Source organism: Sciurus carolinensis, chromosome 5, assembly GCF_902686445.1.
Source record: "Sciurus carolinensis chromosome 5, mSciCar1.2, whole genome shotgun sequence".
Lineage (NCBI taxonomy): Eukaryota > Metazoa > Chordata > Mammalia > Rodentia > Sciuridae > Sciurus > Sciurus carolinensis.
In genome coordinates, this window is record NC_062217.1 from 186,860 (window position 1) to 214,692 (window position 27,833).

The 27,833-nt window shown below is 39.9% G+C and overlaps 1 protein-coding gene across 2 annotated transcripts; it reads right to left on the reverse strand.

Annotated features, from left to right (window-relative positions):
- Positions 1 to 958: 958 nt before the first annotated feature.
- On the reverse strand, positions 959 to 27,833 carry Cdc16 (cell division cycle 16). Of its 2 annotated transcripts, XM_047552983.1 has the most exons (19): positions 27,678 to 27,833; positions 26,402 to 26,456; positions 26,209 to 26,306; positions 25,160 to 25,198; positions 24,727 to 24,867; positions 22,873 to 23,032; positions 21,837 to 21,928; positions 21,251 to 21,384; positions 20,313 to 20,392; positions 19,150 to 19,199; positions 18,222 to 18,295; positions 16,643 to 16,768; positions 12,637 to 12,789; positions 11,167 to 11,230; positions 8,778 to 8,839; positions 7,699 to 7,834; positions 6,033 to 6,123; positions 2,083 to 2,364; positions 959 to 2,000 (listed from the first exon to the last, which is right to left on the reverse strand). In XM_047552983.1, exons 1-18 carry the CDS (start codon positions 27,723 to 27,725, stop codon positions 2,105 to 2,107), a joined length of 1,863 nt encoding a protein of 620 aa, XP_047408939.1. In that variant the 5' UTR covers positions 27,726 to 27,833; the 3' UTR covers positions 959 to 2,000; positions 2,083 to 2,104. The 2 variants fall into 2 exon arrangements, with proteins under 2 accessions (XP_047408939.1, XP_047408938.1); XM_047552982.1 differs by having other exon boundaries at positions 959 to 2,364.

The window sequence follows — 27,833 nt, forward strand, 5'->3', positions numbered from 1 at the left end:
GGACTAGCTGGGTGGCACTGCAGGCAGGTAGAGTGGCTGGGGGAGGTGGTCACTGGCGGTGCCTTTGGGGTTTACACTTTGAAGACTGCTCTCTCTGCTTCCTGGCATCCTGAGCCACACCCTCTATCACACGCTTCCACCATTCCTTCGCTTCACTTCCAGCCCTGAGGAATGAAGTCAGTCGTCATGGACTGAGACCTCTGAAACTGTGAACCCCAAATAAACTTTTCCTCAGGTCTTTTGGTCACAGCAGCAAAAAAAAGCTGACTAAAACACCTAATGGGGCATTTCAAACAATTCTGCCATGGCTGATTTCAGTAATTTAGCTAAGACACATTAAAAATGATTATGACCAACTATTACTTGCTTATTTCCATCTTCAGTCTTATGTGAGAAAAGTGCAAAAGATTCTAAAATGATAAAAAGGTGGAGACAGCCTATAACATTTGCTAAAATGTTACAAGTATGTGAAAAGGCAGGGAAAACTCACGTTCTTTATCATCTACACACTAGGAAGCACAACTCTAGAACCCTGGTCACAATGGTGGCTCCCTGAGGGACTAGTGTACATACCTACCTTTTGTTGCTACACCTTTAGGTTGCTATGGTTTCCCTAGCACCACATGATGTCATGAAATTTAAAGACACAACACCTTCGTGTTTAATGAATCTAGGAAATGTTATTGTAATTAAGCAAGTCATCTGAAAAGGACACATATTCTGTGACTTCTCTTACATGAAATATCCAGAATAGACCAATTTATAGAGACAAGTAGATTACATGTTACCAGGAGCTGAGGGAGGAGTAGGGAGTTATTGCCTAATGAGGAGACTTTCTGCCTAGGATGATGAGAACATTTGGGAAACAGTGGTGATGACTACACAACAGTGTAAACTAAGTAATGCCACCAAGCTGTACTCTGGAAATGGCATTTAAAAATATAGAGAGATTGATAGGTATGTTTCCAATAGGAGACTTTATTAGAACTGTTTCAGGTATACAGAAAAACTAAACAGCACCATACACTGCTTCTTTCTCCCTCTGCTTACAGCATTCACAATTGTTAACGTACTGGTAATGTTACAATTATAAACCAATATTGACACATTAAGTATAGCCCATAGTCTATGTTTTATCTATTACTACAATAAAGAAAACAAATGGATGGGACATGTCATAGAAACCAAGTTGAAAGAACACCCAACAGCTAAAGCTGAAACAATTTAAGCCACAAAATGTGACACTGTGTAGGTTTATATTTCAAAATATGAAATGTGCCTATGAGTTAATATAGATAAATGGTTGAATTAGTAAATAAATGGGAAAGAAGAGACAGATCTTCAAGAAGAAATATGTATGGATATTGCCCCTACAAGAAGTGAAGCTCAGTCCTTCTGCCCCACAAAGCACATAAAGGAAAAGAGGAAATTAACAGGTCAGAACCTGGCAGACCCCACTGTGACCAAGTGACCAAGGTTTGTGTCACTTGTGAGGAGGGAGGGACTTTATCTGTGTTGGATTTTACCCAATTCAAAATCCTCATCCAATCACGAGAAGCACATCCAACCAACTCATCAAGGGAGGTCCCACAAACCACCTGAGGAGCACTCCTCCAAACTGTTAGTCAAAAAACAGTCTGAGAAACAGCCCAGACCAGAAAACACAAAAGGGGGCACATAAGTGAAAGCAGCGTGTATCTGGGCAGCTGTTAACAGGACAGCACCATTGGTACCTGAGCCATAACAGATGTCCCCACGGGACCGTTAACATGTTAACATCAGGGGACAAGGGAAAGGGCCCAATAGAAGCTCTCTACCATGTTGCCAACTTTTCCAAAAAGCTAAAATTAGTCCCAAATGTAAGTTTATTGAATAGTAAGAGACATAATGGATGTTTACCTTCTTTATTCCACTATGTGTAACTATTTTGTAGTTTAGAGAATCAGAAAAGATCTGTTGCAAAGGTGTGCTATCCAGTCTCTTAAGGCAGGCCTCTGATCCTAAATAAAGAGATGCAGTTTGGGTTCACATTAGTAAGTGGGAAGTTCTTAAGACGTGGCAAGGGTGCAAGGGAATACTGACCTACACCAGCATGAGACTGGGATCACGTGCTATGGTCTGACATGGATGTCTCTAACATCATGTCACTCTCATTCATTTCAATTTCAAATGTTTCTTCCAAGGAAGGCCTGGAATCTGGAGTTTTCCTGGAGTTTTCCAGAGGTGCAAGCCCCGATTCTTCTGCAGTCTGTTTTTCTACTTCAAATTCCCTGAAATCCCACGGAGGTGAAATAATGTTTTTTAGTGTCTTCATTGTATGCACATCAAAGTCATAACATTTTAATTTGTCTTTAATGTCTGCTCCTAAAAAGAAATATCATAATTAGAATAAAGAAATTTCATCACTGATTTGCCATTTCCATCAGTATACATACTGCGTCTACCACATAAGTCAAGCTGACTTCCAAAATCAGAAGAGAACAGTAGGAAAAAAGTCCATCTTTTCCTTCTCTGTCATTTTCCATTTTCAAGGGAAATGCTGGGAGGACCTCTGAAAGCACATGCCATTATGGATCCCTGCCAGCATTCACAAAGTCCCTTAGATACTGATGAAGCCACAGGCACGACTCTGCTCCACTGCCACAGAGAGGAATGGATTGTATGCCTGCCAGGCAGTCATCAATCTCACACTCACAGAAACCACAAGGGAAATGCATTTCCACATATCAAAACCTCAATAATATGTACTTGGACAGATCTGAGGTTCAATAACTTCTGACATAACTGACAATTTTACACAGTTCCAACTAATAGCTTTCAGTATTGGGTATTTGGCAGTTAATGGCATGTAAACCTAAAAATAAAACTACTAGTGAGTGACCATTCGGAAGTCTCACTGAGACCCCTTGCTAGAGAGCAGGGAAGCATGTGTCACCCATGGCACCTTTAGTCCTTGCTTAGCTTCCATGTGAGCCCCAGGATTTGCCACTGGGGCTGCTGAGCAGCAGCGATACTGTTCTGACTCAGCATCTTCAGGGTGCAGAGTGTTTTCAAGAACTGAGTTGTAAGATGAACAGTGGTATACTTCTTAGGTGCACAGCTGCACAAATTCTTACAGATGCATCCCACACAACCACCAGGCAGAAACGCAGAGCACTGCCTACTCATTGAGCCACCCCTGTGCCTTCACTCCTGGCTTCCCAAGCCTACAGTTCACCATGCTGATTTTTCCATCACCACAACTTGGTTTTACTCACATGTAGTCAGTGTATGTGTCCTTTGTCAGTCTGTGAAATTCATGTGGCTACAAGATTCATTTGTCTTTTCAACTATGTAGTATTTTGCTTTATGAACACAGCACAATTTGTTCCTCCATTCTCCCACTGCTGGACAGTTAGGTGCAATCATGAGCAAAGACTGGATGAACAATCTTCCCCATGACCTCTGGCCAACAGAGTTTCAGTTGGGCCCATCCCAGCAGCACAAACTGTAATATGGTTGCTTGCTATCCTAATGCTTTTTGATGAATCACAACCCCCAGCATCCTCACTCTTAGACATCCCCTTCCATGGTGCCTCTGAATTTAATTATGTGACTTGTTTTAATGAATGGAGGTGACAGAAGTGATGTTGCACAACTCCCAATTTTTCAAGAGGTCTTGAAGCTTCAGTTCTTGTCCTTTTAATTTTTTTATGTATTTTATTTCAAAATGAAATTTTTCCTGTTTTTAAATTTGTCTTGACTAGTTATACATGACAGCAGAATGCATTTCGACTCACTGAACATAAATGCAGCACAACTACTCATTTCTCTGCTTATACATGATGTAGTCCATACCATTTGTGTGATCATACAAGTACCTAGGCAATGCTGTCAATCTTATTCCATCATCTTTCCCACTCCCCTGCCCCCTTCCCTCCCTTCACTCCCCTCTGCCCAATCCAAAGTTCCTCCATTCATCCCCCACCCCAATATGGGTCAGCATCCACATATCAGAGAAAGCATCTGGTTTTTGGATTTTTCATATTTGCTTATGTTGCTTAGCATGATATTCTCCAACTCTATCCATTTACCTGCAAATACCATAATTTTATTCTCCTTTAAGGCTGAGGAATATTCCATTGTGTTTCTATTGAAGGGCGTCTACATTGGTTCCATAGCTTAGGTATTGTGAACTGAGCTGCTATAAACACTGATGTGGCCTTTTCACTGTAATATTCTGATTTTAAGTCCTTTGGGTTTTTGCTGAGGAGTGGGATAACTGGGTCAAATGGTGGTTCCATTCCAGGTTTTCTGAGGAATCTCCATACTGTTTTCCAGAGTGGTTGCACTAATTTGTAGTCCCATAATAAATATACCTTTTTCCCCACATCCTCACCAGTACTTATTGTTGCTTGTATTCTTGATCACTGCCATTCTGACTGCAGTAAGATGGTATCTTAGTGTTGATTTGCATTTCTCTAATTATGTTAGAGATGTTGAACATTTTTTTCATATATTTGTTGATCGACTGTATATCTTCTTCTGTGAAGTGTCTGCTCAGTTCCTTAGCCCATTTATTTGATTGGGTTTATTTGTTTTTTTGGTGTTAATTTTTTTGAGTTTTTTACATATCCTGGAGATTAGCGCTCTATCTGATATGTGTGTGTTAAAAATCTTCTCCTATTCTGTAGGTTCTCTCTTCACATTGTTTGTTTCCTTTGCTGAGAAGTTTTTTTAGTTTGAATCCATCCCATTTGTTGATTCTTGATTTTATTTCTTACGCTTTAGGAGTCTTGTTAAGGAAGTCAGGTCCTAAGCCAACATGATGGGGAGATTTGGGCCTACTTTTTCTTCTTTTGATGCAGGGTCTGTGGTCTAATTCCTAGGTCCATGATCCACATTGAGTAGTTCTTATCCTCTACAGTCCAGAGACCACCATACTATTGAGAAGCCTGGGATGAAGGCCCAATAAAAGGTCTTCCACCAAAAGACAAGCCCACCCAACCACTAAGTTTTACAGTGGCTTGTTATGTACCACGAGATAACTCATAATTTTAATAGCCACAAAGTTTTCCAGAAGATTTATCATTTATAACTCAACCACTAACTGATAGCATACAGAGGTTCAGCTGCTCCACATCAGTACTGTTAACTTCAGCCATCTGTAGGGCGTGCAACACTCTCTCGGGGTGCCCACTCCATCTCCCCAGGGAGCAACACTGCGTAACTTCAGCCATCTGTGGGGGGTGCAGTAGCCTCTCAGGATGTCCACTCCATCTCCCTGTGCATGCTCCATAACTTCCTGGCACCAGCTTTTGTGAAGGTCCTCTTTAAGAGCTTGCCCACTTTTGTTTAAACTTTGCTCATCAGCTTACAGATTTCTTGCACTCTAGCTGCAAGTTCTTTGACAGGTACTGTAAGTAATTTCTTCCAGTCTATGGCATGACTTCTACTCTCTTAACTGTGTTTGTAATTATCAGAAGTTCTTAATGTTATCACTCAATTTATTGTATTTCTCCCCCCAGGGCTTTACATTCCATTAATCTCTGCCTACCCACAGGTCCAGTTCTCATTAACCTCAGTGTACCTTATCTTGCAGTGTCCGTACCTAAAGGAGTGCCCAGGGTAGTAATTCCACCAGACTTATCCTATTATGGATCATCAAAGAACAATTTAAAGAACTATATGCCACATTTAGTGAATACAAACCACCCTAAGGTTCCACTGAAATATAAAGACTAATATTTTGTTATATCCTGTATTATAAAATTAAAAGGCCAAAGCCCACTCTCCTGTAACACAATGCTTCACACAAGTACACAGTATTCTGAAAGCAGCAAGTACTCAACTAGAAACTGAATGGACAGCTGATAAGGCACCAATTCCCACTGCAAAGTCTATGAAATTAAATGGAGCTTCCTGATATTAATGTAGGTAGAAGGGCAGAAAGACACTTAAAACCTTGGATGAGAAGTCAAAACACCAAAGCAGAGAAACACAACAACCTAAAACACGGAACACAATGCCAACAAGAGCAACTATAATCTTACCGATGTAAGCTTCAGAATCACCAATGTACATTTCGATGCAATGACCAAGCATCGTAACAGAAAATGTGTCATCTCGCCTAAGACCAAGGGCCTGCCAAAAAAGATTCATCATGGTTAAGATGTAATCTTCTCTCTTTTGTTTAAAAATATTCCCATGTTGGAATCACTTGAACATATTCCCGGGACTCCATGGCTGGGGATGGCAGGAGTGTTGGTGCAGACACAGATCCAGGACTGAGAAACTAATGACTGCTGAGGGCATGGGAGGACAGTGGAGGTGTACCACTACTGGGTTCTTTTGCTTGAAACCACCCAAGAGATCTCCACAGTGAGGCTTTGGCATTAATCAGGTCACAGAGAAATAAATTATACTCAAATAGACTTACTTGAAGGATCATATAAGACCAGAAAACTTGCTTAGTCCAAACTTCTTACTAGCTTAGTATTCTGGTTACAACAGGGGCACCTTCATGAGTTCACATAGCCTGAGAGTCTCTTAATAACCCTTGAGCGGTTACGCCATGCAGGTGGTGCACACCTATAATCCCAGGAACTCAGGATGCTGAGGCAGGAGGATGGCAAGTTCAAGGTCAGTCCCTGATCAATTTAACAAAATCTTGTCTCAAAATCAAAAAGAAAAAGGGCGGGGAATGTAGCTTAGTGGTAGAGTCCTTGGGTTCAATCTCCAGTAAAAAGAAAACAACAACAAAAACACAGCTATGAACTTACACTGATAAATTTATCTTTGAGATATTGCATTTCCTCATTTGATCTCTTTCTCCAAATATCATTAGTGCACTGATTCTAAGGCTCATATTTTCTTAACTTCTATATGTTTTGAACCTGGGATATCGTACAACTGCTGGTTTCTACTGACAACTGTCACCTGCCACAGCTGAGATGTTCAAGGAACAGAACTACAGTGGTCCTCTGAAAATCTTCTGCTGACCCAGTGGAAGCTGAAAGGGTTGGGGGATTTGCAAGCATGTGTCTGAGAAGAAACCCAGAGTCAGAGACCAGGGTGTGCTGACATCAAGACACTATTCTGGGAAAATGGGAATGATGACCACCCAGTTGAACACTAACCACTTATTTCACTTACATATTCTTTGTATTATGATAATCCCTGATACAAATTTAAGTAAATATGTTCAAAAGAGTACTTTCTCTGACTAAAAAAACATAAATATTTAATCGGCAGCACTTGTCTCTGTGTGGTCCTGCTTGTTTGTGGTGTCTCAGCTCTTATGGAGTAAGATATGTGGACTCATTGTGATAGCTGCACAGGTTGTTTCTGTTCATCCACTGATATGCTCTACAGAAACCAACTGACAGGGTCCAAGCAGAGATGGGGCATCCCCACAGGCTCTCACTCGAGCAGGTACTTCTGCGCTGTTCTGTCTGCACGAGATGCCCAGACTGACCCATGTGATAGACCCCTGGCAACAGTATGCTCCCTGCACATTTAGATGCAGTCTCACATCTGCCTCTGATTTGAGGAACACTGAACATACTTCCCTCTGCCAGGAAAAGAATAAAACGTGAGACTGACTAAAAAAAGTCTAAAATCATAAAAGAATAAAACTTTGCCTAGAAAAGATCTTTTCAAAAAAAGTAGTAGTAAACGTTCACCAGCTCTAAAGGTGAGTACAGACAAAAGACATACTGTGTGGAAATAGTCCACAGCATTTTCAAAGTTGCCCATCAGACTATGGATATAGCCTATGGCAGAGTAGGTAGATGCATTCTGGGGAATTAGCACCAACGCCTGCCGGTGGTAATCCAAAGCCTCTGCATATTTTCTGTTGAGAGAAGATAGGGAGGGAGAGGGGGGAACAAAAGAAAACAATTATTGGCACAGTAAATGTACTACCTTTTTAAGTCCAAGATGCACTTCAATCTGTGGAGATACACAGCGACTCTCCTCTACTAGACAGCAGTATAGACTGGCAACTGCCCCACACGTCCTTTTATGGATTCAACACCTTGGAACATTCTCCTGGCATCCCCCTTGGCCAGCCATGGGCACCCTTTCATGACCTGTTGTATACATTCGTTTCACTGGATGAGGGACACCGGGCCAAAACCTCATTCTGGATCCTGACCTATGAATTATCACAAAGGGCCCCTGGTGACAGCAAACCTCCCATACAAGGAGATCAGAAGCAGATAAGGAGTTTTGCTTTAAGTTTTGCTTAAAAGCCACTCAAAACAGTGTTCCTCAAAGTATTCCCTGGGATACTGGCTCTATAAAGTCTTTAGGGGTGGGGGGAAGATTTTATGCTTAATTAAGGTTTGGGAAATGCTACGTTCACAACACAAAGTAAAGACTCGAGAAAATCCTGCAATAGACTTGTTAAATCTTGAGAACAGAATTTCCAAGACTTATTTTAAACGAAGAATTCATTTTTTAATCGTCATCTGTTTATTCCATCATAAAACCTCTGGGAGAACAAAGTGAGAATATGGATATGTTTTTAATTAGATCCTATTGTCCCAATTCTTCTGAATTAATTTTAAATGCAAATTTTACTCTAAAAATGTAACTGTAATTCTCAAATGTTTCTAAAATAAAATTATACAAATGGAGAGAAAAAGTAACAGTAAATTTAATGCTTGTTGTATCTGAGCAGTCAAGCATAAGAAAGCTGAAGGATCTGATGAAATAAAATGTGGAAAATGCTATTCAAAATCAAGCAAATTTGTAGTACAAAGTACATTCTGAAAACACGCTGCTTCACTTACTTAAGTTTTCTGCAGACATGCCCCAAGTTGTTCAACAAAGGTTCCCATTTGTCAACTGTCACCTAAAACAGCAACATTAAGCCCTTGAGTTACACAAGTCGTTGTTTAGCCTGATTTGTTTGCAATGAATCATTTCCTGTTTCTGTGAGCAGGGCTTTCTGGTGTGCTTCTACTGCCACACTAAGCAAGGGTATGTGCTGGTCTGTCTACCTTTCTCCCCCATTAAAGGAGACTTCCTAAGGACTCTATAGTACTTATTGTAAATCCATGCTGAAGGAGCTTGAACAGTACACCTGCAACCTAGGGCTCTCTCTGAAACACTGGTCTTTATGTTCATCTACCTGCTAAGCATTTCTACTTGGAAATGTTACAAGAACTTTAAATTCAACGTGCCACATTGATTCATTTCTCTTCAGCCATTCCAGCTCCCTCACCTTAGCCAAGTACCCCTCCAGTCAGTCACTGGGAACCACAGGACATTCCAGGGCTTGTTCATTCTCCCTTTGGGATATAGCTCCAATCCTGTAACCTTCAGCTTCCCTTTAGCAAAAATCTGGCCTGGGGCTCCATCCTACAAGCCTGACCCCTGGTGTTCTAACTCTAGGATAAAGTGGAACTTATTTGTTTTCAAGGCTGTTAATGACCCAGACTTAGCCTTCTGCCCCATTTCTTGATATTCTCTGTGAACTCAATATCCAAGCTACACTCGAATCGGTTCCCATCTTTGTACATGCCATTCTCTATCCCTGAAATACCTTCCCCCTCCTTTCTGCCTGGCTGAGATCTGGTAATTTCCAAGACTGAGACGTGTGATATACTCAAAGGCCCAAAGGCCTTCCTGACCACCTTCAGTTCACACTGAGCTCCCTACTACATGAGCACCTTTATTTCCTCAGCCATGCTGTGTTATTACTGCCAACTTACTTATTTGCATCCCCCAAAAGACCCAAGGGCAGGAAATACTGAACTAGTTTCTGCAACAGAGCCCAGCTCAGCACCCAGGATGTGGCCAGCACTTGCCACACACCTGTCAGCTAAGCAACAGACACCTTTCCTAACTGCTGAGACTGGCTCTAGGAGCGTGCACCTGTGAACACAAACCATTAGGCGGTTCTTGGGTAAGACTGCTTCTCTTTGGTCCTTTTGACATTTGCTGCAGTTTAAAATTAAAGTCCAATAGTATTTTCTCTTCATATAACTTCTAATGGGCATTTTGACATTATTAAGTGTTGTGCTTTCATACTAAAAACCATTATTTTAAACTCCTGTGAAGGCTATAAAGTGCCTTGGAATAAAAGGACATAGTTTGAACTTTAAGTGTGGCTCAGGAGTGTGCTTCTCAAACCATTCAATGTATGAGAATCACCGGTAAATCCTGCCTAATGGCAATTTTGATTCAGCAGATCTGAGATTCAGCACTTCTAGTGAGCTTCCAGATGATGCTGGTGCTGCTGGGCCAGTATGAATAGTAAGGCACTGAACTGTTTGAAAACTGCAATGTAGTGAACAGCACCCTACATTAACAAAAACATCAGAATAACCCAGAGACACCCAAGACTCAGCTGAGGAAGAATCTGCCTTATAAATACCCATGCACGAGCACAAGGAAATTGACAAGTGTAGATGGTAAATAAGAAGGAAAAAAGAAAAGCTGAGTCTAGTGGGTAGAGATTGCTGCCACAGGAAGTCTGCAGAGCTGTCAAGAGGGAATGTAAAGTCTATGGGCGCATGTGCATAAGCACAGAATTAAATTGGGACATGAAAATCAGAACAGAATAAAACAAGATAAAAATGAAAAAGACTGGGAATTGGAAGAGCAGCAACATGCACAAGTTCAAGTCTAGAAGTGTTAATATTTTAAATACTGCCACTGCACAGTCTTGCTATTTAGAGGGTTTGTTCATTAGCACCAATTCTCAAAGGGGATCTTTCACACACTAGAACTATGGAACAGTCTATGTATATAGTTGGCAACAATGAGGGACAGTGAAAAGTGGTCTGCATTTGAATGACAGCTGGCCCTGTAGAAGTGGGTCTGTCGCCAACCCACTCAAGTCAATGACCAGGCTCTCTGAAGCTCTAGAGGAGGACTGTGTTAGATGCTACAGTGGCCACTAACTACCTAAAATTCCCAGTTCTGAATATTCTTTTCATATATTCTGATGGCTCTATATGTCAGAGCCAGGGCCACCTCTGCTCCTGAATCAGAAACACACTCATTTTGTACAATGTGGTAAAATGGTTGCCTGTTTGACAACTTGCACGTTACTGAGTTATTTGTCATGACAGGTATCAGGTTACTTTCTTCCAGTGTCCCTTTTATCTTCCTTCAACAGCAGCCACGCTCAGGGGTGTGTACATGTGCATTTACAGATATTATGTAGAATACCTCATTCCCAATTGCTTTAATTTTTTCCAAAGCATCCAGAAACCATTTTTCTGCTGTTTTCCATCTAAAATAGAGGAGGGGGGGGAAACTGCAGGTTATTCAAAACTAACAAGTCTGAACATTTTTAAAAAAATTTGAGTACCTCTTTCTAGTAGTACTGAAATGAAGAAGTGCAAACTACTAGAATCAACTAGTTTACCTCAGAGTTTAAATAAGCTAAATGGCTAATCTTAACAGCAAGCATACCACATGAGACTGGGGTTTGGGAAACAGAACTGGTTGTCTGGCTTCATGGTATTTAGGTTCCTGCGAACTTCTGGTCACGATATTTCATCACCTGTTCCATGTGTTTTTCCATTACATACATCTTGTTTAACATGTATTCTCGATCCATTGACACTGAACTCACAGTCCACACTACCATCACACAGGCCTGAATGGAGCTCACTTAGCAGCATATCTCCCCTGAGGCTCATCAGTTAATTGAACTTCAAACACAGTGCCAAGCTTGGGGATCATTTTCAACAGTGAAATCACCATAAAAAAATAAAAGCACAAAAATGTGAGAAAATGGCACTGAACAGATCACAAGGCCACTGGTTTACAGTGTGACTGACTGCAGCCCTGTGCAAGGTTAACTGGCAACTGCACTCAGGGAACTCCAGTCTCTCCACCCTGTGTGTACAAGAAGATTGAAAACACTTTGAATTGGTTTTGGGGTGACAAGCGAATCTTAGTAAGCCAATTTATAGGAACTGAACTTGCAAATACTAAGAACAGACTACATTATATTATTACTATGTATTTTTATTTTTATTTATTTATTTATTTATTTATTTTTTGGGTGCTGGGGATCGAACCCAGAGCCTTGTGCTTGCAAGGCAAGCACTCTACCGACTGAGCTATCTCCCTAGCCCCTACTATGTATTTTTAAATCCTCAAACTTTCTTCTAACTCCACCCCAATTTTTAGATTTTAGGACATACCCATGCCATAAACAAAACTGATGTTCTAATTTATTGTCTGTAAACTTATAAACTAATGCAAAGAAATCACCAAATCTACAAACATTCAAAGCTATACAAAAGGTTCAATTGACCAAGAAACCACAAACTGGGTCATTCTGATTTATTTTCTGATTAGTAACTAAACAGGATTCTTGTTTGACAACTGCAGAAAAACTTCCCCAAACGTACGAATCCAACTCCTAACTGACAGAGATCAGTAGACCCCTGCCAAACCTCTGGGCCACACTGTGGCATCAGAATCCACGATGGCCCAATCAAAGGAGGAGGTTCAACCCGTAGATTCGTGTTCAAAAGAAAACCAAGATTAAGAAGGAGTTGCTGACTTCTGTCTCAGCTATCTACTTCCACCTCCTAAAACAGTACACACAAAGCTCAAGACCCACTGAAGAGATGCCCTGTCAGCTGGACTCAGACAGCACTGGCCGGGTCTCCCAGTACTTACTCTCCGTTCTGAAATGCAACCACCCCAACCTCATGGATGACAAAAGGGTCTTCTGGTGCAATGCTGAGAGCTTGGCCAAAGAACCTTTCAGCCAGTTTGGAGTTGTTGGTCAGTCCATATTCTAGTCCAATATACAGCATTGGCAAATGACACCTAAAAACGTGGGAGAATGCCACAAGTTCAATCAACACCCCAAACTGCAATTCAGCAGAACTCTGTCAATTTCATATACTATCTGCACAATAGGTCAGAAAAAGTTCTTTTGTTTAACTTTTAACTTACTAATATTAACAAATGCCTATAATGGGCTTTTAGACAAGTTAGCTGCCACTTCTAGAATCTATCACTAACCTATTCATCTTTATTTTTCATTACTCCACAGTAAAAAAAGAAAAAAAAAAAGAAAAACTTCAGAAGAGAAGGGCAGGGGCCCCTGACCTGTGTGAAGTCCGCTCACACCCCGACAGTCCTTCTACTTCTCCCTGTTCCAGTCAGTACCATGTGCCTTCTAAGGCGATCAAGTCCCTTGCTTTCTGAAGCTACCTGGCTCTCCCAGCCTAGGTGGTTCTCCCTTCAGGGCACTGCCAGCACAATCGGTTCTTATTGGTTCTAGCAGGAGCGTTCTGAATCACATCTGGGTGAATTCAACTGTCAGTACTAAATTGTCTCAACTAATTGGCATCTATCCAACTATCTGATCAGTGACTGTAATATAATGATCTTTCTTCAAAGATGATCTTCATTACTACATCATGACTGGCTGCCTGTCATGTGCATCGGTACTATCTAGTGCTGACTAACCTTTCATCTGTAGAAGGATCATGAAGTGCCCTTTTAAGTATTCACCTGGAAGAAGGCACTTTCAGAATGGTAAAGAAAGAACCTCCAAAGTCTACTCTTCCATAAAAATAACATGAACATTTTCAAATATTATGAAAATCAACATTTTTCAGAACTGTGGAAGATGAGCCAGGGCTTATAACAACCTAAGGAGCATATACCTAAGAACATGGCTAGCTTCTGGTAAGAACAACAAATGAACAGTGTCTTGATCTGTCCTGTTCCAATCTCCTCCCCCAGCTTCCCAACACTGGAGCAGCAGCAGCAGTAGCCACTGGAGAGGGCAGGAGTGAGAAGATGCTGCAACAATTCAGAGGACTGTCATTGTTGGACCTTGTTGGACTATTATTGTCTAGCAATCCCTAGAAAAGGCCCACTCATAACCCATTTTATGTGACCCCAGAGTTCACTGAAAAAGCATTATCTCTGGGGTGCTTACCCAAAATCAGCAGCAATTAGACACCACCGCAGCTGCCTGAAGCAGCTACCACAGTTGGGCAAACAAGTGGAGAGCCAAAAAGCTGAAAGGAAACTGGGGGTAGGTGTCAACTGGTGAACTGAAGACACAAAGTCCTGGGGATTTGGGCCACACACGTGTGCTATCCACACACACACACACAGGAGAGGTCTGAGAGGCCTGAGTCTCACACCTCTGCCTGACCTCAAGGCTCTGTGTGCAAAGGAAATGAAGGCTAAGGCAGAGCAGTCAACTGCCAGAGCTGACGGTGTGAACCAACACAGGCAAAGCCCTTCAGCAAAGAGTGCAGACACTGGTGCTCCACAGGTAGCAAAGTCATCAAGTCACAGAGGACACAGACTAGAATTAGTTCTAGAGTCACTAAGAGGTCCTAGGGTGAGATGGGGAATCTGACTTTCAGAACTGCCACATTATACAACTGTTAACAAAAATAAGGAGATATGAAAAGAAACAGGAAAAAATGATCTGTATACATGAAAAAAAAAAAGGACAACAGAAAAAGTCCTAGAAGTGGCCCTAAAAGATAATTACCTTAAATCGCCTGTTCTAAGTTTGCAGTTTTGTTCCAGTGCTGGTTAAACCATGTCCTCATGCATACTAGGCTGGTCCTTCACCACTGAGCTACATTCCCTTTAGATAAGCTATTTCAAACATTCAAAGAACTTGAGAAGGTCACTTCTACAACATATAAGAGCAATGTCTTACCAGAGAACAAAAATAAAGATGAATTATAAAAAAGAAACAAGTAACAAGTCTGAAGTAAAAAAGTGCAATAGATGAAATTAAAAATTCACTGAAAGGATTTAAAAGCAGATCTAAATAGGCAAAAGAAAGAACCAATAAATAATCATGGTAACAATGTGTAACTAAGAGACTCCATTACTAGCAGAACTGTCCTACAAGAAATACTATTCAGGTTAGCATGAAAGAACACTAGATAGCAATTCAAACCCACACAAAACAGATAGGAGTCCAGCAAAAGTGACTACATTGGTAAATACAGAGCAATGTAAATGTATTTTTGTTTGTAACTCCTCTGATTAAAAGATAACTGAGCAAAACAATAATTATACATCTGTGTCAGGTTTATAAGGTATAAGACGTAATCTGTATGGCAGTAATAGCACATAGGAGACAGGTGGGAAGAGAGTAAAGTTTTGGTATCCTACTGAAATTAAGTTGGTAATAATCCAAAGGAAATTGTTTTAAGATGTTAATAATCATCTCTGAAATAATCACTAAGAAAAATAACTTAGAAATAAAGAAGAAAAACCAAAATTAAAACGTTATACCAGCACAAAAGGTGGCAGTAACGAGAAAAAGGAACAAAAAGCACACGACATATAAGAAACAGAACAAATAGCAAACGTAAGTCCTGCCTTATCAGTAACTGTATTAAATGCAAATGGAACATACACTCCAATCAAAAGGTAGAGATTGGGTTAAAAAACACAACCTTACTATATGAGATTTATTTTAGATTCAAAGACATACACAAGTTGAAATTAAAAATGGAAAAAGACAAGATAACACAAAAGAGAGCTGGTGTGACTATACCAACATTAGATGAGAGACTAAGATGAAACTGTTACAGACACAGGGAAATATATACTACAATAATCAAAGGCTCAATCCAGTCAGAAAATGTAGTTATATACCACCTACCAAGAGGGACTCAGAACGGCTGCCAGAATTACAGTAGTAAACATAATTTAGCAACAAGAGCTGAGATTTCAATACCCATTTGCAGTCAAGGACAGAACTAACTAGGTGAAGGGGCAACAAGAAAATGAAGGCTCCAAAAACACTAAAAAGATTAGACCTTGCCCACAAATACTCCACCCCACAAAAGCAGAATTCTCAGGAATACCTGGAACCATCTCTGGGATACACCATACCCTAGTTCACAGGAAAAAGACTGAGATCTCACAAGAACGTTCTTCAGACACAGTGGAAAGGAGAGAGAAATCAGTAACAAAAGGAAATTTGGGAAATTCACAACATGTGGAAACTAAACTCTTAAATAACCACAAAGAAAACTTAAAAGTATTTACTTAACTTCAAACAGCCAAAAATAAGCAAGTAAAACAGGTAAAGCTGTTCTGCTGGGTAAATGTTATCTACAGAGAAATGATGCTTGCCTTGAAGTGAGAACTGAATGACAAAGCCTGTTAGACTGGGAAACATGTTGCTAATTGTGTCCCTACCTAATCATCACTGTTACTCCTATCTAGGAACTAACTAGTAATTAATAACTATTCTGAGTCTGTGAGTACTCGGAATATCAAAACTTACTAAGCCCTAGCACTTGCGCCCAAGAACAACTCATAGTAAGTTACTAAAACTTTTTTGCTGCAAATTTATCAGGCTGATAGAGAAGGGAAATATGCAGACTCCAGCAGAGTTTCAGCACAGGACTGGAGAAAGGTTCATAGTCCCTGGCAAACGGGACAGAGAGACCTGGACTGAGTGTAAGGATCAGTTAGGTGATCAGTAGTGGACTGAACAACTGTTACTGAAGGATGCAGGGTACTAAGGACTGAATGTTTGTGTCCTCCTGCCCTAACCTCCACTGTAACCATATTTTCAGAAAGGGCCTATAAGGAGGAAATAAAAAGTTAAATGTAGTAATAAACTTCATTTCACTGTTAGCAAAACGACTAGTGGAGGTAGCTTGCTCTGCCTTACCCTTTCATCAGCTGTGCTGCTGTAAAGTAAGCAGCCATCGCCTGGTCGTGCTCACTTTCCACTGCAAATGAATGCCCATATGCTATCCATGCAGGCCCATAGGTCTTCTCCAGCGTTGTGGCTTTGCTAAAATAAAGGCATGCATTCAAGTAATGTACTTAAACTTTAAATTACATATGGACAGTCTCAAAGATATTTATTAATAGCATTAATTGAATAAATGAACTATCAACATATTAAATACTAATGTAACATTTGTGTTAATGCATCTGAACCAAAACAGTGTTTAACAGTACAACCAAAATTTTAAGAAATTTTAGGAGAGGTCTATCCTTTTTAGGCACTGTGGTTAAACCTGTTAGTATTCTGCATATGACTAAAAGCACTACCTTACCCAGGAGCCCACTCTATGGGGGGAAGAGATTCACCCTAGGTACTAGGGTGGACTGGACTATAAGCAATTAGTCTTCAATCAGTGGATACAGTAATGGTTAACCCACATGGGACAGAGAGAACATATTACAAAACATGGAAAATATAAAACTGATCTTCCCTCTCCCTAGCGTTTTATTTTTTATGTCTTCTTTCACCTAAATGTTCCATTTCCAGTAGAGTACATTCACTGAATCACACACTAAATCAAAGAAGCACAGTTCAAAAGAACTTTCACAACACTAACTGCCTCCCTATGCTTGGGCCAGAAAAGGCTTCCTGTTTCATTCTGAGTGCAAGGCCCTTTTCATGTCAATCTGGCATGTACTACATCAACCCCACATTTAGAGAAGATTCAGAGAAACTGACTTTCCCTAGGAATTACAGCTGGTAAATCATAGACATTGGATTAGAATTCTAGTCTGACTATAAATATCCTCTTTTCCTTGGATGCCATTTTCTATTTTGTTTGCAGAGGGAATCCAGGAATGAAGTCTAAAGTACCATTCTTCACACCCTAGGCATTACTCTACATTTACACAATCCTGGTTAAGTGGCCTGACTGGGTGGCAGCGTTTTCTTTAAGCCAAACCCACAGCAGATCCTTACAGGAACCTGTTCACTCTGCCAAGAATTCTCTTTTAGAGTCACATTTGGTGACCCTAAAGTTTTGTGTAATTTCACCACCATTAGCAAAAATCCTAAACATGAAAGGTTAATAGTATCTCTATAAATGAAAAACAGAACTTTTCAAACTATGTTTCTGTACTGTTTCTTATTAATTCTTTTTTTTTTTTTTTTTTTTTTTTTGGTGGGGTTGAGGATTTGAACCCAGGGCCTTGTGTTGCGAGGCAAGCACTCTATCAACTGAGCTATATCCCCAACCCCCTCCTATTAATTCTTGCTTATAAATTTAAAAAAAAAAAAAAAATATTCTCCTTCAGAATGAGGTCTGAATTACTGGTATCTTTTACATCCCCTCATAAAGAGCAAGGGACACTGATGATACAGCTGAACTGAATATGTTGAAAATATTTTTTCGTTCACATTGCTTTTCAGTACTTACTACTAACAGCATTAGAGCATATGATACGTGAAAGAAAGCTCTTCCTAGGGTTGGCTACAGAAGGAAGAAAAAAATGCATACCTGAGATATCTTCTGGCATGTTCATTTTTATGACCAACCATGAGATAATAACATCCCACTGCAAACCAAGATACCTAAAAAGTTCAATATTTACCATGACCAAAGATACTTAACCTTAAACTGCAACCCTAACAAGCTAGTTTAGACAGGAGGTAGATCAGATGTTCCCAAGTCATATATTTCAGTTCAAATTACAAGTTTGTCTGATACAACCTGTCTACTGAGGTCCTACCCGAGAAGGGGTTAACTCCATGGGTGCTTTCTCAGGCAGCTGCCACAGAAGACAAGGTGCCTGAGGACACCAGCCTGTTGAGTCCTGGCTTGTCCCTGGCTCTCCTCACTGCAGGGTTCTGACTCTTGGTTAGCTGGTTCTCCTGCACTGAGAACTCTATTCTACTGAGGTAGGGACTTCTTGTCTCGTCTGAGACATAGACCATGAGCATGATTCCTGGCTTCTGCTTTTAAAGACATAGTTCCCAATTCTACTTTCTATTCCTAGTACTCCATTCTGATTCACTGCAGTTTGGAAGACACACTGATTCAATCAATGCACATCTCAGTACACTGTCTTTACAAGCAACCTGAGAAAGCTACCGATCAATTACATTTCTTAGGAAAGGTGGGTATGTGACTGGCATGATCCATACTTTATATTTTTCTATATATTTTAAAATAACAGATGTATAATTTCTATAATCAGAAAAAAAGGTGGGTTTTTTTTTTTTTTGTTGTGTTTTTTTAAAGTTACTGCTCTAATTTAAAAAACCCTTCATGGAATAAAGAAATTAATGCTGCTAATATCTTAGGCCCTAGGCGATCTGGCCTCAATGATTTAAAATTAAATATTATTTGTTTGAACTTAACCTACTAAATACTATTTAAGTATTTTCTTAAAGTTCAGGTAAGAAAAAAGACTTGTATTACTTACAGGATTACTAGGATATAAATCCACCAGTTTGTGAGAAAGGTAGAAAAGTTCTATATTAGGGAAATGGAAAAAAATTTTTCAATTATTTATACAAAACAGTTCGAGATCTGACTTTTACCCTAGTCACTACCCTTCACAATCAAATAAAACCTCTTCTCACAGCAAGGATCTCATACCTTCCAAGTACAAAATTCACAGGATACTAAGCACCTGCTCAGTGCCTGGAAAACTGGCTGGAGGGCATATGGTGGGCCACACAGGAGCAGAAGCCCTGAGTAGAGTACTCCAGAGGTGGTGGAAGTTCCTGCAAAGAACCTTGCCCATCCTAGAACCTCTCATGTCCCAGACTACAACCAAACCATCAGTCAGACCTTCAAGCTCACTGCATCAAGAGAGTACTCCCTTTTGACAAATGTGCCTCACATCTCATGCTGGCATGTCCTATATAAAGATTTTGGATTCAGTAGTTTACAAGCTTCTAGGGGATGTGTGTCACTGGTCTGTAGACCAGAGAGAAGCATGGTTTAGCACTGGGGTGTTTTTAGGTTTTCTTGCTCCCTGATAAAACTTACTACTGAGTTTTAAAGATGTAAGGGCAATTATTTCCTAAACACAACTAAATGTTCCTGAAATTAAAATGTGAAAAACCCAAGTAAAAACTATGCTCCCTTCTAAATTATTTTTCTTAAGGAATTTACAAAAAAAAAAAAAAAAAAAAAAAAAAAAGAAAGAAAGAAAGAAAAGAAAAGAAAAAAAGAAAGAAAAAAGTCAAAATTGAGTCAACATCCTAAAACTGACATACTACCACTGCAGAATGCTGGCCACTCTAACAAATCTTTCTTCCTCTACTTGTTAGTTCTACTGCAGAGCTCCATTACACTGTACTGCTATTTCAACCATCCAGGATTTTTATGAGACAAAATTCAAGAATTACACAGATTTTTTTTTCTCCCCCCCGTGATACTACGAATTGAACCCGGGAGTATTCTGCCTGAGTTACATCTCCCAGACCTTTCTAAAATTTTGAAACAGAGTCTCAATAGGTTGCTGAGATTGGCCTAGAACTAGCGATCCTCCTGCTTCAGCCTCCCCAAATCACTAGGATTACAGGCATTGGCCAACACACCCAGCAAGAACTATCTCATTAAAAAGAAAATTCATACCATTTGCTTTATTCAGCTCCACAAGAGTTCCTATATGTACAGGTAAACAGTTTGCATGGAAAGGATCTTTTTCCATTACTCTGAAAGTTAAAGCAATGCATCACTACTCCAGTACATGACAGTACTCATTATAACTAGCTATGTTTAATCGTTAAGCATCACACGACACTGTAGGCTATAATACTTTTAACTTTCAGTTATAGGGATGATTAGGTTATAAAGAAAGGGAAAATTCTGGTGTATTTGGTAGGAATAAAAACAAACATCACATTAATTTACTTTAAATCAACAGCATTACAATACACAAAACAAGTAATCCAACAATTTAAAAGGCTTAAAAATTTAAACAATTAAATAGATCACGAATATTTGCTAATTAAAATTTTTGTGATTCCAAGAACTTTAATTGACCCAAAATACCCTCAAAATAAAAGAGAATATAATCTAGCTAACAGACAAGTCTGATTTGGCACACTGGAAACTGATATGTGGGGGAGATGGCTTATTGAATATGCCAGATGGAGAACACCCAGGACTGTATTAGACTTTTTTTTTTTTTTTTAAAAACAGTGCTGTAGACCAAATCCAGGACCTCGTGCATGCTAAGCACACACTCTACCATTAAGCTTATCCCCAGCTCTAGTCTCTGATAAAGTATTTTATGAAATTATGTGCCAAAATTATACTTCTAAACTATCAAAATTATCAAGATTGGGAAGACAAAAACGTATATTTCTCCAAGCTTACTGTAATAAACCTACGAATATGAAAAGATTTGTGTCCATAAATTGCTCTTTTAAGACAGCAGCCTGTTCAGAATTCTGCAAATGGTAAAGGTAAGTTAAACCATCATCAACTAGTTTGAGATTACTCAGGGAACATGTCTTTGAATTATGTAGATGTTGATGTTCTTACACAAAAATGGTGGGTATACTTACGCAGAAGTAAGTTTGTAGCACATCTTAAAATCACAGTTATAATAATGTCTCTCAGCTAAAGACACTACCACATCTAGATTCTCTTGTAAGCCATCAACAGACTCAGGGATGACAGTTTCACTGGGCTTATTATACTGAAACAGAGAAATGCAAAGATAACCTCAATGAGTAAACACAAATCATTGTGTTTGGCCCAAGTGACTGAAACATTTACATACAATATATGTGAGGCCCTAAAAACTTCCAAGTTTTATCAGTACTTCTCTCAATAAGTTTAATTCTCTTCTCAATTTTATACAGAGAGTTCCACAGTAGGCAGTATTTCACATAGAGATTCAGAAAGGATAAGAAAAAAAAATCTGGTTTTTCAAGTACTAATTTGATAATTCAAATTTCTAGTATAAGGAGTCCTTGGGAGAAAGACATATTTTGAAAGCTTACTTAGGAATCCTATCAAATACTTACAACAATCTAACTCCTCTTGTGAATATGCTAACTTAATAAAAATTTTTAGCAATTTAAAGGAATAAAGGCCAAATTTAATGAAATTATATTTACACAAAGCAAATGCTGCATTTTTCCTTACCTTTTTTAATTTGTTCTCAAACAGAAAACGTAGCAATTCCTGTTCTTCAGTACAGAGCTTGCTAAGAGGTAGTGACTCAAGAAGTTCTTTTTCTTAAAAATGATGAGAAACAAAAAAAGACGGCTTCATAAAGTTTATGAGAAAAAAGGTTAGTAACTACAAATACCCTCCACAGTTCTTGGTCTAAATAAATTGACTCACGAGAAAAGAAAAATCTCAAAATGTACCAGAGAAAGCTGAGACAGTGGCTTCCAGGCCTGGGAGACACAGAAGACCTGAGGGCGAGGGCCGGAGGCCTCTGGAGGGTTGCCGTCAGAAGCAAGGCTGAGCCCTCGGCTTTAATACTACTGACGCCATGTGGACCACTCTGTTGGGAGGTATCTTAGTCACTGCAGTTCAGCAGTGTCTCCAGCCTCTACCTATAAGACGCCAACAGAATCCTTCCTCCATACTACATGCCCCAAATTATGACAACCAAAGTCTTCAGACACTGCAAACAAACCCAGTGGTCGAGAACCACAGCAACAACTCCATTTCCTCTGTTTCCTTGACTGTCCATCTTCTCACCACCAATACACTTGGTTGAGGTTCTTGATCCCTGTGGTACATTAGGATCAACTAAAAGCTTTAAACCATCTGATGATATCAGAGCCCTACCTCCAGAGATTCTAACCAAACTGGACTACAGCCGGGACCCAGGCACTCATGTTTTTAAACTCATGTTTTCTTGAGGATTTAAAGTGCAGCCAGGCTGAGAATCACTGAATCAAGATATTGAAATCCTGGTTTATACTATCTCAAATTGTTTCTTAAAAATATGACCTTGTGATGACCAGACCCTCAAGAATCTGACAGCAAAAGGCACTACGCACTATTGTATTTTGCAACGTGCATCATATTTGAAGACCTTAAGAAAGTCAGTAAGTCTATTAAAACCTGTAAACAGCCTACTCTTGAGTGCACAGACTTAAGAGAAAAAGACAATCCAAACAGTATTAATTGTGCTAAACATAAAAAAACACCTGAGATTCCAAACCTTCTTGTGCTGTCAGCATGTGGTGTGATGTTAAAAGATCAAATGCTTCAAAACAGTACACATCAAGCTTCAAAGCTTCTTTGTAACTGTAGGTAGCTAGAGTTCGGTTATCTAGAGCATCGTAGATTTTCCCCCGTAGAAGACAAATAGAACTCTTTATCTGGTGGAAAAATATGATGTATCACATACTAAGTCAAAACTTTTAAATAAAGGAGTCAACTAATCCCAACCTCAAAGCATAGTATAAACTAACAGACACATGAAGTCTATCTTCCCTGGGCTCTGATCACTTTATTCAACAAATCTTTATAACTAATGTGTATGTCAAGGCTACTAGGTATATTATTTGTTTTATACCAAATACTGCAATGATTTAGAGACAGCAGGCTGTATGTGTATAAAATCCAATTGTAAAACAGATAGTTTGAGACATATCCTAATGAGAGGATCTCGTTGAGTCTTAGTAATTGGCAGCAAGGCAGACCATGGTCACAGAAGTCAGGGGCATAGATTGCTGGAGCCCAAAGACCTTAGTTCAATTTTCAGCCCTGAAACTGTGTGTGATCCTGGACAAAGAGTAACTAGGCTTGGCCTCACTTGTAAAAAGGGGAAAATGCCATCTTACTTACAGAACTCTGTGAGGATGGGATTTATGACTCTCTGCATGGTACTGGCCATCTTGTGACCACCAACAGGATGCAGAATCTGACTAGCATTCCAGATCTGAGCCTCAAGAAACACATAACCAAGTTCAAAGATGCTCCAGAGATGAGTAGCAAAAACGATTAAGGAGACAGAGGAAAGTCATAAACCAAAATTTAAAAAACTAATGTTCTCCCATAATGTCCCTAGACCTAGGCAGTGTCCTATGATACTAGGGACTTAACCCGGGGGGTACTTTATTACTGGGCTACATCCCCAAGCTTTTTTATTTTGAGACAGTCTCACCAAGCTGTTTAGGGCCTTGTTAAGTTGTGGAGGCTGGCTTTGAACTTGCGACCCTCCTTCCTGTGTCAGCCTCCCAAACTGCTGAGATTACAGGTGTGTGCCACTGCACCCAGCAAAAAAAGCAATTTCGTAAAACAAACAATAAATTCCAAATAAATCATACATTTCATAGGAGATAAATTAATGTGCTTAAGCACATAAACACAAGAGTGGTTAAAAAAAAATTAAGTGAGCACCGAGAATGTATAATATCCCTAACTTTTTAAGGTGAAAAGCAGAGCAACCAAGTTCCCTCATAAATCTTACAATTATGGAGACAGGTGGATCTGAGGGTGACCACTAATGTTTTAAAACTGAGGTTTGCACAGATGTGAACATACTAAAAGTCATCAAACTATACACTTTAAATGAGTGAACTATATGGTATGTAAATTTCAAACTATTAAAAATAAAGGAATAACAATCCAGGTTAGTGGCCTGACTGAGAGTCATTACCTAAGTACAAGATAAACCTCTTGGAATTTCATAGTGGTAAGAAGCACATATCAAATAACATAACATTTCCTGGAAACAAGTTAAGCTAATTAAGGTTCTTTGAGTAGGTAGGTCCAAAACACTGTTAGAACACAGAAAGAAAGCAAGATTATTTCACCTGAGGGTGCAGTTCATGCCATCTCATCTGAGAAACTAATCTAAGGTCAGCCTCTCAGATGCAGCCTCAGAGGATATCATTAGTTTCCAACTGATGGCTTGCTCAGAAATGTCTCAAAAATCTTTGGTTTTTGGCAGACAAATAAGCTGGAAACCATAATTACTTTAATACATAATACTCAAGTAAAAGAGTTTGCCATGTAATGTGGGCATTTCCTACTGTTATTTCTGAGGCATGCTAACAATATTACTCACCGAGGACTGTGACATTTCCCAGTCACTGGAGGGGTCTTTCAAGCCACTTTCATCCTTCAGATATTTTTCAAATAATCTTTTGTTGATTGGTTCCTCCATATCAAGAATATCAAGAGCTTGCTGGTGCTCTTTTGCAGCATACTATGGAGGAAACAGAAACACCATTCATCAACCATGACTTCTAGATTTTAGATAATAAATATTATACCCACTTTTCAGTTGTCTAAACTACAATTTTTTTCAAACACATCAGCTTTTAGTAAATAGATTGGTATTTTATAGCAAATAATACTAAAGGAAGGAACATTTCCTCACAAAATACTACAACAACCTGCCAAACTCCATCACCCAAATTCTCACATACACGTAAAGACAACACAACATATATATAATCAGACTTATATCAAATAAAAAGGAAAATGAACATACTTACATGGCATCTAGCTGCAAGGTAACGACATGCTTCATACAACTAGGAAAGAAATTATTTTAAAAACTGTCAAAATATGTATCTTCACTTTAAAAGAAAACTGTAAGCACAACATAGCTAGTCTTATAATTTCTCCTTTCACTCCTGCAGCAAAAATTTCTGGTCTCCTTAGCCCAAACTCACCACAAACCCACTATTCATTAGGCACCAAGAATTCAAAAAGAAGTGAAAAGATCACAGTTGGGGAGGAATGAACACAACACAGAATACTATGATAGCACTGTACAGTTGAAGACGAAAATACCTGCAGAGGAAGCCAGGAGCTGGCTGGGCAGCGGAGTGTAGCATAAATACCCGCTGCATGTTCAAGGAACTGAAAGAAGCCCAACCTGACTGGAGCATGTGCTATATGCATTGAAATAGCAGTGGTGGACCTCTGCTGTCTATTAATGTGGTTGAGTTCATCCTGTAGCCAGAAGGAAATCACTGAATGATTTTTTGGGTGACATAATCCGAACAGTATTTTAGGAAATTCTCCCTTGTGATAGTTTGTAAGAAGGACTGGACACAGAGAAGGCGGAAAGGAAGAAAATGTTACTGCAGAAAACACAAGAAGAAGGACCCAAACTGACGATTAAAGGCCTAACTTATGTGAGTGGTAAAGAAACCTAAATAAATGCACAGTTTCAGAGCTACGTCTAAAATAGAATTTTCAAGCCATGTGTGATGGTATATGCCTGTGATCCCAAACACTCACATGTCTGAGGCAGGAAGACTGCTTGAACCCAGGAGTTTGAAACTAGCTTGGGCAACATAAAGAGAATCCATCTCAAAACAAGCAAACAAGAACAAAAACAGAATTTTCAGAACTTAAGTGACTAGATGGGATGAGGAAGGCAGGAACAAAGTGACTAATTAGGAAGAAGTTTTCTCTTTGTTCAAGAAAAACAATTTATTTAAATATATGAGACAAAACATACACCTAAAATACCTATCTAATAATTATTGTACAGCTTCAAAAGCTCTTAAGTTTACATTATTAATGTACTTACTTTGTCCAGTTTTCGTGACCGAAGTGCATGGGCTGCTCTATGATACTGGGCTGTCAGATAAAGACACTGAGCCAACCAATAAACATCCTGGGGCTCCTCTGGAGAGGAAATTAAATAAATGGTCAGCGGTGCAAGGTGAAATAGAAAGATTTTTAAAGACTAGTTAGAAAATAAATTAGCATTTGTCACTTACCATGAGAGAGCGAAGCGACTTTGTCTGCCCAAAACAGGGCACTTTGATACTGTTGCTGCAAACAAAAACAAACAAGGGTGACTGCCTGTCATTCCCACAGCTCTGAACAGATGTCTACTATTATTAGCATGCCATATATTAAGTCAATGCAGCAATACAAGTTTTTACACATAGCAAAGGTCTACCAATCATATCTTCATCTTATAGCTCAACAAGCTTGAGTTTTAGTTCAATGCTACTATTCTCAAATCTTTGTATGTACAATTCAGGAAAGTAATTTGGTTTTTAAAAATTCATACACAGCAAAAAAGAGTATTTGCAAGTATCTAAAACAATTGACATGATTATTCTGCAGTATTTTCCAATATCTAGTCATCAGCATTTCCTGTGCTGATATGACACTTACAATAAGTGGTTAATGAGTCCCAAAGTGGAATGTAGTACATAAAACACTACTCAAATACCTCATTTGTAATTTTCACAGCATTCTAAAACACATTTACATATATGAACTATCAATGACCACAGGGAAGGTCACCTTCTCTAGTCAACCATAACAAAAAAGAAGCTGAGGACGGAAAGCCACTCACAAATTTGCCAAAGTTACCTTTAGTCCCTGGTTCTCACACATGGGTCTTTCTACAATTAAAAAAAAAAAAATTTCTTTTGGCCTCAGTTCCCCTGGATGCAAACCAAAGCAGGGCTGCCAGACAGGTGAGCAGAAAGAATGCTTATGGACCAGCAGTCTGCTCAGAAAGTGTCTCACACAAATTCTGAAAACCAGGCCCGTTATTCTCATTGTCCCAGTGCCAAAAAAGATCACAAAACATTTTACTAAACTGACTTCTGGAAAACATTGCCCCCTCGCGTGCTGCAAAAAATTTGGCTACATCACTTCGCATTCAGTCCCCAACACTGCACCCAACGTGGCTTTCCCCGCTTCCATTTTACTGGGAGAACAGGCACTTCAGCACAACTAAGCGACCTCTCTCCGAGGCTGACTCCAGAGACACGCCTTTCCTCGAGTACTTGCTGTGCAAGGGTAGTGCAGGGCATCAGACGCTGTTTGTGAGAGCTTTGTAAGTCTGGCTGCAAACAAGCTCGTTTTTGTCTTCATTCGCATGAATTCGGCCGCGAAGAGTTACAGCTAGACCTCTCGGAAACACGCCTCGGCCAGCCTAATCCAAGGCCGCTGCCTCTTAACGCGCCTCGGCTCCCTCAGGCGCCACGCCCTCCCGCAGCCCCGCGGGCCTCGCGCGCCCCGGCCGCCCTGCACCTGGTCCAAGTACTGCCGGACACGCTTCCGCAGCCGCTCCAGGTTCATGGCTGCACGGCCGGCCGAGTGCCCGCAGCCGCCGCCGCACTGCAAAGCCCACACCTCCGACAACTCCCAGACAGCGCCCGCCGCCGGATCGCTTGCGCCACACGGCAC